Genomic DNA, 14,101 nt, shown 5'->3' with positions numbered 1-14,101 from the left:
AGGATATGAACCTTAATGATACTGCTGCGGATGATGTTGATAACCTTGAGGTATATGAAATGTACCATACTTCTTATAATTTCCAGAAATTAAGGAATTCTTAATAGAAAATATTACTAAACTTACTTGGATCAGAAATTAAGGAATTCTTAACAGAAAAGATTGCGGAACTTACTTGGAATATATATTTTTTAACTAAGAACTGAAAAAGAAAAGATTAATGAAGTTACTTGGATTAACCTGAAAATTTTTGTAGGAAATGCCACTGAGTTCATGGGCACCTCCACCCCAGAAGTGAGACAAAACAAGTAAATTTTGGAGCACAGTTAACACATATAGAGGTTTTCTGGATTTTTTCTTCCCATTGTGGAGTAATGAATGGCGATGATTTATTACCTATATAACTTTTCTTTTGCAGGGAAGGGGAGATGCAAAACCAAGTCTGCTGCCTGCCTCCCCAACAACCACTCACTCTAGTTCCACTTCTACCATTCTACTGCCTGCCCCTTCCCTCTTTTACTCCAAACTCTGCTAATATTCTTACTACTACTCCAAACTATTCTTATTGCACTGACTATGCTTATGCCTTAATATTGTACATGGACGAATCCAAACTCCATTCATATTTTGCCTTGCAATTACAGTAACCTCTGACGATGCTTATGCAATTAGTACATTTATAAGGACTTGGGATTGTACATCGATGAATCCAAACTCCACTAATATTTTGCCTTATCACTACTCCTGACCATGCTTATGCTTAGTACAGTTACAATGACTTGAATATAGAGTAATGGATGGCAACAGGGCGATTTTGGGGCAGGGCCACCCGTCTACAAGTAACTCCCCCCGCCCCCGCCCCTGCCTCTCCCTTGTACTAGTGACCGAACTTCTTGTTGGCATGTTGAGGCAACAATTCAAGGAGCATATGCATGATAGGTCTAGATAAATTTAGATAACTGGAAATTCCGCAAGAACTCTTGAAATAGTTCTACTAGTTGTCTTGTTAGATTTCCTTAAAGCAAGCTGATGAACATCTTGTTTGTAGCGAATAAAGTAACATGACAGGAGGACTTCAGTCTTGATTCTTGTTCCCTCGTTTTATTTTCTCCAGTCTACTTGACCGATTGTAGCTATTCCTCTTTGCTCTTATAAGGGTTTGTCAGAATAGTTTCGAATTGAGTTCTTTCTTCTTATAATCATCAAACTTTAAAAAAAAAAAAAGAGGAAAAAAGAACAACTATAAATAAAATTCTGTTACTGTTAGTAATATTCTAGCCCAACATGCTAAAAAAATGCTAAACAAAACTAATTAATTCCAGTTACAAATAGCTAATTAAGCGTTAACTAATACTAATTTATATGGATATGTAAAATTTCTATGTAATTTATTAAATGATGTGGGGAAATGATTCCCCGCTTGCCCGAGAGCAGATCCTCTGTCCAATTTTTTGTGTCTAATTTCCTGTCCAACGTGAAACTATATAGTTTCACTTATTATATCTGTTGATGTGGCAACTATATAGTTCCTCATCCCTTTTGTCTTCATTTTTAAGCATATAACTAATTTCGTTTTCCTGTTTGCTTTCAGTCCCTCGTCAATGGAGAGAAAAAGAAGTCTTTTACCCATCCATGAAAGTGTGAGTAGGAATACGGAACAAACAACTGTAATGCCATCTCCTTGTGGAGATGAAGATGAGCCGGAAAAGCCGCTGGGCTTTACTCCCAGACGATATTTTAACGATGATATTATTGCACCTTGTAGCTGGGAGACGGCGGGCTTTCCATGCAGTTTGTCCATCACGGAAATCCATTAGTGGTACTCCCACTTTAACCCTCCATTGTTCCAAGGATGGTTGGTTGCTAGTGCATGTCCAAGAATAACCAACGAGAGAGAGACACTATAGATGATCACATCGCTGCAATTACCATCTCCTCTCCACCCTCCCTTTCGAATTCGTCAGTTTTTGGAATTTTTCCTTGTGAAGCAGCCACCCTTTTGAAGTTACCACTCGTACGTTGAGTTTCAGGCTTCGACTGGTAACCTTGTTTTTCACCGAGGTAAATACTTCTGCTTGGATGTCCAGGGGGGCGCGCAGTTTGTGTTGGAGCATGAATTGTTTTCTAGAATACATTTCCCAATTTGGCCTGCACGAACCCTAGGATCTATTTTTTTTGCAATCTACTACAAGTACCAAGGGATACTTCATACTGCAGATGCTTGTTCTTTTTATAAATTCGTCCCATGCATCCAATGCCAGTACACGAGGTCAGTGTCAGTCAAGGCTGCTGCATGCAAGGTCCAAACAAGGAACACAGTATTACCTGACTCTTCGGCTTAGCTTAATTTGGTTATTCTGTGTAATAATTCATCGTGGACAGATTTTTATTTGCTTATAATCCCTTTTTTTTTTTTTTTTTTTACTCTTCTGTGACACCCACGTTGGAAAAAGGGAACCCCATAGGAAAAAGAAAGACAAAAAGAAAACTGGGTATGGCCGCTAAAGAAATCATATCTTTCAACATGATGCCTATCCTCTTGTTTGGATTGCACCCCGCTTTTAGCTGACGATGAAAAGGTGGTATAAAGCTGAAACTTTGATAAGAAAAGATCAAAATAAAATAAGAAAGGAAGTTTGCATGCGATCGAAACACGTAGATTTTCGTTGGAAAGTTGAGGGATTCGCGATGGTATCTTTCTGTTAAAGGAGTCAATGGCCTCTGCTAAGTACTAACTAAATCATCCACTATGGTCTACAAATTTTCTGGGGGTCCATACTTTTGTCATGACCTTCAAGTTGCTAACCAGAAAAAGAAAAAAAAATAAAATTTATTTTTCTGCTAACTGGAAATAGTTAAAGAAAAAAAGGTTGCGAGTTGGTTAACTAAAATACTTTTGTCATGACCTTAACGAGTTGGTTAACTAAAATAGAAGACCTTCAAGTTTACAAATCCTCAATAAAGCAAAAATAAACGAGGGTGATTATGTTTGGTCAATGATGGAACCAAGGGGGCTCATGGGGGCATGGCCCCCTCCCCCAAGTTTTGAAAATTTTTAATCTATAATGTGTAAATATGTGCCTAAAACAAAGTTGACATTCCCTAATTTTTAAAATTTTAGTTTATATTATGAGAATATATATATATATATATATATATGAATTAGCCAACATTGAATAAATTTTTTCTTCAAAAAAAGTTATTTATTTTTTACGTACCTTTATCATTAAAGTTAATATTTGATATTTTTACACTTTCATATATATAAATAGATGAAAATTATTTTGAACATAACATATCAAGATAATTTTGTTAGAAAAAATTTTGACCTTCCAAAGAAAAAAATTCTGGCTCCGCCACTGTGTTTGGTAAAAGAAGAAGTTGACTGGGGCGTAGCCGGGAAGATTAGCAAGGGAGAAAGACCAGAGCAATATACGCTCCTTACAGGCAACATGCCTACCAAAATACCGCATCTGTGAATCCTCATTCGAAGTTCGGAATGTAACATCTCGTTTTTCAACTCTTTGATGCGTTGCATGATACACACTCTTTTTTTTTTTTTTGGTAATGAACATGCATGATACACTACTATATCCGTGCATCAAAACCAACATAATGCAAAACATTATACATTTTCCTTCCAAATTCCAATGTCTGATTGTGAAAAAATGACAGTACCATTCATGCATATTTTCCTTTGCATCCCATAATTGAAAGCTTCTCTAGAAATTCTCCAATTAACGAAGGATCCTGATGCAAATTGCATTCCGTCCTATGAAATAAAATTTTTACATACTTCAAAGTTTTATTCCTTTCCAGTTGGAATTCCGTTATGATCAGTTACCGACTCTGACAGGTCTTAGAGGCCCTAAATGGCTGGGTCTCATTTCACAATTTAATAACTGAATTAAGAAAGGAATCTTCCGTCCATTTTCTTCCTTCGACGTTTCTGGCCAAACTTTTTTGGTGCGTAGATTTCATGAAGTTTTTACCAATATCCAATCACCAATCCTACAAAATCATTATTATAACAGAAAGCAGAGTGACTAGACTAGAGTGTGAATGCTTTCACCCCTCATCAAACTAAACAAGAACGAATCCCCCTTTCCTTCCCATTTCATTCCTCAACTACGCAATCACTGTTAATCAAAGATGCCGACTTTCTTGATTCACGAAAGCAGAGATTTCAAGAAAATATTCACAAAAATGAGACCAGCAAGAAAAGGGCTCATTAACTATCATCAACATGCGGTAACTGTTCTATTATTATGTTTGCTTGTCATGGTCTCAAAGGTTTCAAGCTTGGGAGTGAACTGGGGTACTATGGCATCCCACCAGCTGCCTCCTGAAAATGTGGTTCAGATGATGTTAGATAATGGGTTTGATAAAGTGAAGCTGTTTGAAGCGGATGAGAAAATTTTGGGAGCCTTGATTGGAACCAATCTTGAAGTGATGCTCGGAATTCCAAATAACATGTTGAGGGAGATCAGTCAGGATCCCGAGGCTGCTGCTTCTTGGGTTGATGCCAACATCACTGCTTATTGCTTCAAGGGAGGGGTAAACATCAGGTTGACTCGCATGATAATTTTCCTTAATTAGATTCTACAGTCTACATCTTTCTTGGTCGACTTTGTTTTGGGATTTTGGGAGAGAACAATATGACTTCCGACGGTATTGCATGGGAAAAAAACAGAGCATCTTTTTTCTTTGTTTAGTTCTTCTCTTTATCCTTTTCTGGTGAGTTCTTGGAACTTTATAGATTTTTGCCAAATTTGCCATTTGAGAGCTTTATAGACTTTTGCCAACTTTTGTCATTTGAGAGCTCTTTATAGCTGTTTCTTGGGTTTTTACTGTTTTGATGGTGGAGGCAGTAGTGGGATTGCATTCTCTTGCTGTTGATAATCAACCTTTTCTGCCATCACCTGTAAAGTTTCTTTATTTGTACCAGCAGAATCCGGGTTACTAAATGAAACAGATTATTTTGTTTCTTATGATAAGTTTGTTTCTGAATAATTAACAACCTGAACAATGAAAATGTAGATATGTTGCAGTCGGCAATGAGCCCTTCTTGAAGAGCTATAATAATTCCTTCCTGCCATACACACTGTCGGCCCTGAAGAGTATCCAAGAAGCCATCAACCATGCTGGACTTGGAACAGTCGTGAAAGCAACAATTCCTTTCAATGCCGACGTTTACAACTCGCCGGAATCAAATCCGGTCCCTTCTGCTGGTGATTTCAGGCCGGAAATACGCGACCTCACGGTCCAGATAATCCAGTATCTCCATTCGAATGATGCCCCTTTTGTTGTTAACATCTATCCTTTTCTCAGCCTCTATGGCAACATTTACTTTCCTCTGGACTATGCTTTCTTTGATGGATCAAACAAGCCTATAAAAGATGGTGATTATCTTTACACCAACGTGTTTGATGCAAATTTTGATACTCTTGTTTCCTCATTAAGTAGAGCTGGGTACCCTGAGATGAAGATCATTATTGGAGAAGTCGGGTGGCCAACGGATGGGGATAAGAATGCCAATATCCAGAATGCGAAAAGATTTAATCAGGGATTGATTCAGCATGTTTCTGGTGGAGTTGGAACCCCTGCTAGAAATGGCAGCATAGATGTGTACCTTTTTAGCCTAATAGACGAGAATGCCAAAAGCATTGAGCCTGGCAGCTTTGAGAGGCACTGGGGACTTTTTGAATTTGATGGGAAGCCAAAATATGAGTTGGATTTGTCAGGGTCTCGGGAAGAAAAAGGTCTAGTTGCAGTTGAAGGTGTAAGATACATGCTAAGGAGGTGGTGTATTTTGGACCCTCGTGCTAAAGAATTAGAAGAATTACCCAAAAATATTGATTATGCATGTAGTCTTTCAGATTGTACTTCATTGGGGTATGGTTCTTCCTGCAATCATTTGAGTGCCAAGGGTAATGCTTCCTATGCATTTAACATGTATTATCAATTCAAAAACCAGAATGGGTGGGATTGTGATTTCTCAGGCTTGGCCGTTGTCACAGATGAAGATCCCTCTGATGACGAATGTCAGTTCCCAGTGATGATTGCAGATGGTCATTCAATGGCACTGCTGCACAAGACACTGCTGAACATTTTGCTGGCTGTTCTTGAAGGATGCGTTGTGTTTTTGCTTCTCATCTCCTAATATTTAGACAGCGACATGGAGAGAAGTATTCTTTTTTCTTTTTTTTTAGTGGAAAATCAAGAGTCTGACATATATTTGTGCAGATTATAACAGTGGCTATTTGTAGAGTTGGATCATAATTGAGGATTCTGCATCTCTTTGATTATGTCTCATTTATTCCTTTGATCCAATATTCTTTGTAAATATGCTAGCGGTTAGAGGTGGCAATTTCCATCCATTTCCATTTAACCATCCATATCCATCTCACTTAAATGGTTTTGGATTATTAAAAAAATTTAGATGGACATTAATGGACATCCAAATAAAACCAATTGGCTTGATGGTTTCAAGTGGATCATCCATCTAAATCCATTGGACAAATTACACTTTATCCCCCCCCGGTGATTTAGTGTTTTTGTACATAACTTTCATATAGTTTCAAAAGTTATATATAACATTCTCATAATTTGAATTAGAGTGTCAAAGTAACGGAATTTGCAATCCATAATAGAGTCACCTAAAATATCAAAAATACCCTGTGTAAAATTAAAAATTAGTTATTAACCTCAGGAAGGTTATGTGCATATTTTGAAAATCATAAAGGGGTTATATGATAAAACATTAAATCATAAGGGAGTTATATGGTAAAGTATAAAATCATACAGGATTAGATCGTCATGTATATTATGTTTATATATTTTAATCACTTTAGTCATTTTAATTTTTAAATAACGGTAATTTCAATATTTTTAAAGGTTCCGTTATGAATGATCATTTCTGTCACTTTGACACTTTAATTCAAATCATAGGAGGGTTATGTATAATTTTTGAAATCATAAGGGGATTATGTATAAAAATACTAAATTATATGGGGGATAAAATATAATTTGCCGAAATTCATTTAAGAAGGTAACAAGCAAACCCAACATGTTTTGGTAGTACCACTGTTTTCTTATGATGCTGAGGGGCCGCTTGGTTAAAAGGATTGCGAATCACGGAATGAACTAATTTCCTTATTTGTTACTTGGGTTAAACTTATTGGAATCATTTTTAAAAAATCGGACTTCTTCCATTCCAGAACAAATTGGGGGGTTTTGGACAAAACCCTCAAATTATTCCTTCACAACATTTATGGACAAATCTACCCATCACATATAATTAACGCCTCTGCTCTCTCTCTTTCTATCACACACCCCTCACTCTCTTGTTCTTCTTCATCAGTTTTTCTATCATCCCATATATTCTTCATCTCTTATCCAAAATCTCTTAAAAAAAAAAAGATCTAAAGTAAATCTAAATGGGTTAACAGTGGACAAATATCTTGAGTAGACAATTTGTTCAACAAAATCTCCAAAAGAAATATCTGCAAGAAAAACTGAAAAAGAAAACTCAACCCTCAACCCTCAACGATAAAATCTTTCCTTTTTCTCTTTTCTAGTTTTCTTCTTCCCTATTTTGTTTCTTTTAACTAACTAGCTTGTATTGGATTTGTTTAATCAAATTCCAATTGAATCAGAAGGGATGGTGGTGAAGATGATGAAGTGGTCGCCGTGGCTGATTCTGGCCACCAGAAGGTACAAGGTGAAGGTGAAAATCCTTGAAGCTCCTCCTCCTCCTAGGATGTTCGGATGATGATGACATCGACATTGACCATGGTGATTGTGCTCTAGATCAAGGAGACGTTGAGGAAAAAGTTATAGCCGTCAAGATGAGATAGAAAGGCAAACCCAAGTTTGCATTGGTCCCTTTTCATCTACCATTCTCCAAACAATGCAGACATTTTTCCAAGGAAAAGGTTGTGAAAAAATTGAAGGAAGGGAATATTAAGGCCATTGAATGGAATGATGAGGTGTTGGAGTTGGAGAATTTCTGCAGCTTTACAATTGTGTCAACCAGTCAAGATGGTCAAACACTCATCAAACCAAACATGCTAGTTTCAGCGTGTGAATCAAACTAAGATATTAGAATGAAAAATTTAATTCCAAAACTAGAGTTCATGATTTCATTTCCATTTCCGATTCCAATATGTGAAACAAGCAACTGAGTAAATATTCCCAGTCCAAGATGCTATTCAGCTCTTCTAACTCACGCGGTCAAAGGTTTCTTCTCAATCAGCGTATTCCAATTTTTTGCATGCTTTATTTATTTTCTTTTTCCATTTTTATTCTTCTTAGTTATCAAAACTCATCTTATTAATTAACTTAGGAGTGTCATTTTAAGCTGCATGTTGTTAGTTAAAGAAATTAGCTGTTGTTTGGATAGGATATTTTTCAAATAATTATTTGAGATAATTACTATAGTACTTTTTTATGATGCGATGTATGTGAGATAAAAAGGTGGTTGGGAATATAAAAAAGATGGATTGAAAAATATATTTATGATATAAGAGAAATTTTTTTTAGAAAAATTTTACTATCCAAATATTTTGGATTCAATCCATATACAACCATTTATTATATGGATTTAAACGAATTGCACCATTTAATTCATGATACCAATTATGATCTATATCCATTTTACCACTTTTACTAGTGGTTCACTGAACAGAATTTGATGAACATATAATGTAAAATTATCTTTTATTTTGGCAATCATTATTCTATTCTAAACTTCAAACTCTAAGTTTTACTTCATTCTCTTAGTTTGGACCAAAACTTTATTCAGTTTGAAAGTCTTTAACTTGGATACTTCTTTTCTCTATATTATATTTTAAATCCGTCAAAATCTACTTCAATTCAATGTTTAGTGTGTAATTTATGTTGTGTTTGGATTGCAATTTTCTAAAGTTTTTATAGAAAATGTAATATAGTGATTTGATATATATATAAGATAAAAAGGTGATTGGAAAATGTGTTCATAAAAAAAAAGATTTTTTGATAGAAATGTGTTCTCTAACCAAAAAAACATTTTGTCACGCTATATAAGCTTGACTAGAATTTTCTGTTTCTGTCTAAAATTCCAAGTTTTTCCTAATATGCAAAGACGTGCTTGTAATCTTCATGGGAGTTTTTTTTTTGAGGGAAGAATTTATCTTCATGAGAGCTAAAATTCCTGAACGGCAACAGAGCCTAAAAATTAATCCAATTTATTTATTTTTACTTCTCGCAGAATATCAAAAGTCCACCCTGTCCTGTTTCCTCTCCTCCACGCAAACAAGACTCGTTAACGGGGGTCCCATCTCTGACACCCTTTTAAATAATCGGCGCAGCACAGTACGTCACCACCCCGTATCTAGCTATCGACTCTCTTTCGACAAATTTCACTGCACCTCCGTTCCAGATCTACTCTTTTTTAATTTCCAAATTTTATTCTTACACATCCATTTGCAATTTAGCGCGTTTAGAATTAGAGAAGAGACGAGAGAAATTTTCTTTATGTAATTTCCGCTTGCTCCAAAGCAAGCAATGCCTGTCAAACCCACTTCTTTCAGAGATCGGACGCTAGAGTTTCAGAGCGTCGCCGACAGGCTCAGGAAATCATCGTCCTCGGCTTCTAATGCCCCCAGCAGTAGCGGAGCCGGAGCCTACGACGCCGGCAGCGGGGGCTTCGCATCCACGGCTCAACCTTCTCGATCCGCTGCCCCGATTCAATCCGAATTCAACCGGAGAGCTTCCAGAATCGCGCTAGGGATCCACCACACCTCTCAGAAACTGTCCAAGCTTGCTAAATGTCGGTACTAAATCCTCCTTTTTTACGTTTCTTTTTTTTCCCTAAACTGAATTATTCCTTAAATTTCTACCTTAGGTTTAGGTTTGCATTTAGGCAATTGGATGGAAAGTATTTCTTGGGAGGAACTGGAAAAATTCGAAATTGCATGTCAGGATTGTTGATTAATATATGGTATGGAGCTTTAATTTGGAGCGATCTGAGTTCTCATTTAACTCTTATATATATGTATATAATCTCACTTTTGCTGGAATTGAAGTGATTTAATTACTGAAGTTTTACGTCACACGGCTATTTTGTAATTAACTATAACCAACTGCCTTGGCAATGGTTCAGTATTCACAGTATATTTGGATGGACCTACTAAGTGCATTTTTTTCCCATGCCATCTAATAGTAGTTAGCTGGTTTGAAATGTGGCATCTTTAGAAGGTTGTTGTTCAAAAAAAAATTTAAGAAGAAAGATAACAAGGGAAACTAATTGTCTCAATCAATAGAGTTACTGTTTGAAGTAGAATTTAGATCTCCCATTAGGCTGAAGATTTGGATGTAATATGGCTGTAACTAGCCTTGTGTAGCTTCAAGCAGTTGGATTTAGATCTCATATAAGAATGAAGATGTGGATGGAATATGGCTGTAACTAGCCACGAGCTTGAACAGGGTGTAGTATTCTTGGAAAAAGCAAACTAATAAACCTTAATTTGACTTATTCAAAACTATTCCATTGATTGACTTTGTGAACAATGTTTTGTACGATCACTTGTGCTAATAGCCCATTTTCAGAGGAAGTTGAAGTGGGGTTATTTCTCATTGAAATGCAAACCCTGTACATATTGGAAAGTTTGTCACTGCTTCTTAGAGTTGCTGGGCGACTGCATTTGTATTCTAATTTATGTGGTTGAACTAGATTTATGCTGCATGAACACCATTCTCAAGTTGAATCTTCTTTGTTCTTTTCAATAACAAAAGAAAGGTCTTGAAACAATTTATGTTATTTCAGTGGCTAAGAGATCATCAGTTTTTGATGATCCAACTGTGGAAATTCAAGAGTTGACAGCTGTAATCAAGCAGGATATTACAGCACTTAACTCTGCCGTGGTAGACCTCCAGCTCCTAAGCAACTCCCAGAGTGAAAGTGGTTTGTCAACTGATAGCGCTGCACATTCAACTACAGTTGTCGATAACTTGAAGAATAACTTGATGGGTGCCACACAAGAGTTCAAAAATGTACTAACCAAACGGACAGAGGTATACTTCTTGTTATTAAATGGAATGGGGTAGCTATTAACGTTTATCTGGGGATACAGTTGGTTCTGTTTCTTTGATGTGGTTTAGTTGTTTAAATATATTACCATTGTTTTTAACCTCAGAACCTCAAGGTTCATGAAAACCGAAGGCAGTTGTTTTCAAATACAACAAAAGAATCTGCCAATCCTTTTGTTCGCCAGCGCCCCTTGGTGAGCAGAACATCATCCAATTCTGCAATATCTCCCCCTCCATGGGCAAATGGCTCCACTTCTTCATCTCAGTTGTTTCCAAGGTAAATATGATAGTTTACAGATCTGGCCTTGGACTTGAATATGTTTGCATTATAATTATAATGAGCCAGTGGAGCCTTAGTCAGGAGCTGAACTTTTTAATATCCTCTAGATTTCATTGCTTTTGAAGTCTGGCAAGGAGATAATGATATCTTAATAAACTCTGATTCAGAACTGTAATGTCCTGTAGATCAAGTAATCTTCCAGTGATAAATCTTGACATTCTATGTTTAGCTAGAAATTTTTTTTGTCACCGTTCTTTTTTGTCATACATAAACAGGTGGGAAGTTTTCTACTAACTGTTGCCATGTTACATTCTTTCAAAAACTTTTTGGCTGCCAATGATCAATTAAAGGCTCTTCTTTCTGTCTGTGCTGAACATTTTATAATCCTTTTGACAATGTGACGAGGTATATTTAAAAAAAAAAAGGTTTACAGGAGAAGAAAATGTATTAGGAATTTGGCAATGCCTTGAAATTCATTTGCTTCCTTTTGTAAAATTATTTTTTCCAACTAGATAAATGAAAATTTTAATTTACCCTGAATGCATCACTAGGAGGTTCATATTCTTGTATATGAAAAAGCAAATTCTAAAAAACCTTCCAATGTAAATTCCTGCTCTAGATGCTTTGCGAACTTGGACCTCATTGTGAACTTCTCTGTTTTTCCAGGAACCAAGCAGATGGCGAATCGCAACCATTGATGCAGCAGCAGCAAAACCAGCAGCAGCAGCAGCAGCTGGTTCCCTTGCAAGACAGTTACATGCAAAGCAGAGCTGAAGCCCTTCATAATGTCGAGTCAACTATACATGAGCTTAGCAATATTTTCACTCAATTGGCAACAATGGTTTCTCAGCAAGGCGAAATTGCTATTAGGTTGGTTTGCTACTTTTATTTCCAGAATTCTTTTTTCTATTATCACTTCTGGTTTTATTGGCTATAGGGCTTCACTTGTTGTTCAGCATGCATCTATTTTTATTCTTATCAACAATTCATATTTTGGTTAGTTTTGCGCTCCCAAGCCTGGTCAAAGTTTTTTTTGACCGTGAATTGTAACTCCCACAGATGACTCTGAAGTCATGTCACTTACTAAGAAGACTTGTTTTGCCAATATACTGGAAAGTTGGATCATAAGATGGGGAAAAAATATTTGGTGATCAATACTTTGCTTAAAAGCTAATAATAATCAGCATGTGAACGGGTTAAGGGGCAGTAAGGTCTTAAATATTGAATCCTTTAGGACTTTGGAGTTATGTGCCAAAAGTAGGACTTACTTCCAAGTCCGAAGGCTTTTGATAAGATTTGTTGGTCCATCATACATTAAAAAGAGAAAAAATTGATATTGGTGATTCTTGATCTTTTCTTTGCTCTGTCGTCCTTGAGTGCATAGTAGAACAGGTTTCATCGACCATTTATAGATAGGTGAGCCACAGCATGCATAAAACATAAGAATGTAGATTACAAAAACATTTGTTTATCACAACATGACTATAGATTACAGCATGCTGTCTGGCTATGAAGAGCCAGTGTTGTATAATATTCGTTGATCATGACATGCTGTTTTGATACAAGAAAATGCACTAGTTTAGAGCTTGTCTGGAAATGAATCATTGTCATGTTTAGATACTTGACTATAGTATAGACTACTACTTCTGATTTATTATTCTTCTCTTTTTGGACTACTTACTCGAGGATGGCCATCAAACTCACTTCATAATTTTATGAGTGGCAGAATTGACGAAAACATGGAAGATGCCCTTGCAAATGTGGAAGGGGCACAAGGGCAGCTGGTCAGGTACTTGAACAGTATATCATCGAACAGATGGCTGATGATCAAAATATTTTTTGTTTTGGTTGTATTCCTCATGATTTTCCTATTCTTTGTTGCCTAAGATATCCAATAAAGAAGTATTTTATGGAAAGATAAAGTTACGTCAATTTTTTCCATCGATTTTGAGAAAGTTGTGCAATCCTGTTGTCTATGCTTCAAGATACGGAACATAATCTCACTTTTAGTCAAAGGAATTTACCTTCACGTACTCATGAGTGGGCGGTTTAGCCTCTTCGAATGTGATTCTGAACCATTCAATTTGGAGATAATTTAGCTGGATGTAAATTAATCGTGGACCTTGATTAGGTTCCTAACTTATGGTTTGTTTGGATTGGGCTTTATTTTTCCAAATTTATTTGCTTACATCATCATTCCAATTTTCAATACACCTTTTTACCTTCCCAATTACCTTTTTATCTCACATACATCACATCACAAGAAGTGCAACAGTAAAAATATCTCTAATAATTCACAATCCAAACAGATTATTAATTCGTCTATACCAATTTTACTTCCGTATGCTGTCCCACGTTCTTGCTAATTGTAAGAACGGCTGTACGTTTTGGTTGCTTGTAAATGTCGCCGTAGTTTTTGGCAGCTGTACTTGTTGGATTCTGGAAACATCCTCTTCAGAATTATCTTCTCTCTTATCCTCTCCCTCTTCCATTACGTTAGACAGCGGAGTTTCTATTTTGGAAACGATTGTTTCACTAGTTGGAATAAGCTCCGACGATTTTGAGATTCTACTCCTATTTCGAACCATTTGCATTTCCCCCATGTCAGACGCCAAACTCTGCTTAAATTACTTGAACGATTCGAATCTCCAGTCAAGGACTGCATTATGAGGTATGCATTTTATAAATACGAATGTGGTAGACCTAAATGTCATTGTGCTATTCCAATTACACGTTTCAAAGTTCTCTCTC

General features: G+C 36.4%; 2 protein-coding genes across 2 annotated transcripts; both read left to right on the top strand.

Annotated features, from left to right (window-relative positions):
- Positions 1 to 4,043: 4,043 nt before the first annotated feature.
- LOC113695756 (glucan endo-1,3-beta-glucosidase 8-like) lies at positions 4,044 to 6,308 on the top strand. Its single transcript, XM_027214901.2, has 2 exons — positions 4,044 to 4,568; positions 5,041 to 6,308. The coding sequence occupies exons 1-2, from the start codon at positions 4,153 to 4,155 to the stop codon at positions 6,161 to 6,163; spliced, it is 1,539 nt and encodes a 512-aa protein (XP_027070702.1). The 5' UTR covers positions 4,044 to 4,152; the 3' UTR covers positions 6,164 to 6,308.
- Positions 6,309 to 9,350: 3,042 nt separating this feature from the next.
- Positions 9,351 to 13,383, top strand: LOC113696173 (syntaxin-32). The gene is made up of 5 exons (XM_027215547.2): positions 9,351 to 9,811; positions 10,808 to 11,055; positions 11,178 to 11,347; positions 12,017 to 12,220; positions 13,077 to 13,383. The coding sequence occupies exons 1-5, from the start codon at positions 9,547 to 9,549 to the stop codon at positions 13,234 to 13,236; spliced, it is 1,047 nt and encodes a 348-aa protein (XP_027071348.1). The 5' UTR covers positions 9,351 to 9,546; the 3' UTR covers positions 13,237 to 13,383.
- Positions 13,384 to 14,101: the final 718 nt, after the last annotated feature.

This window comes from Coffea arabica, chromosome 6e, assembly GCF_036785885.1.
Source record: "Coffea arabica cultivar ET-39 chromosome 6e, Coffea Arabica ET-39 HiFi, whole genome shotgun sequence".
In the NCBI taxonomy this organism is placed as follows: Eukaryota; Viridiplantae; Streptophyta; class Magnoliopsida; order Gentianales; family Rubiaceae; genus Coffea; species Coffea arabica.
This window is presented reverse-complemented; position numbering and strand designations above follow the sequence as displayed.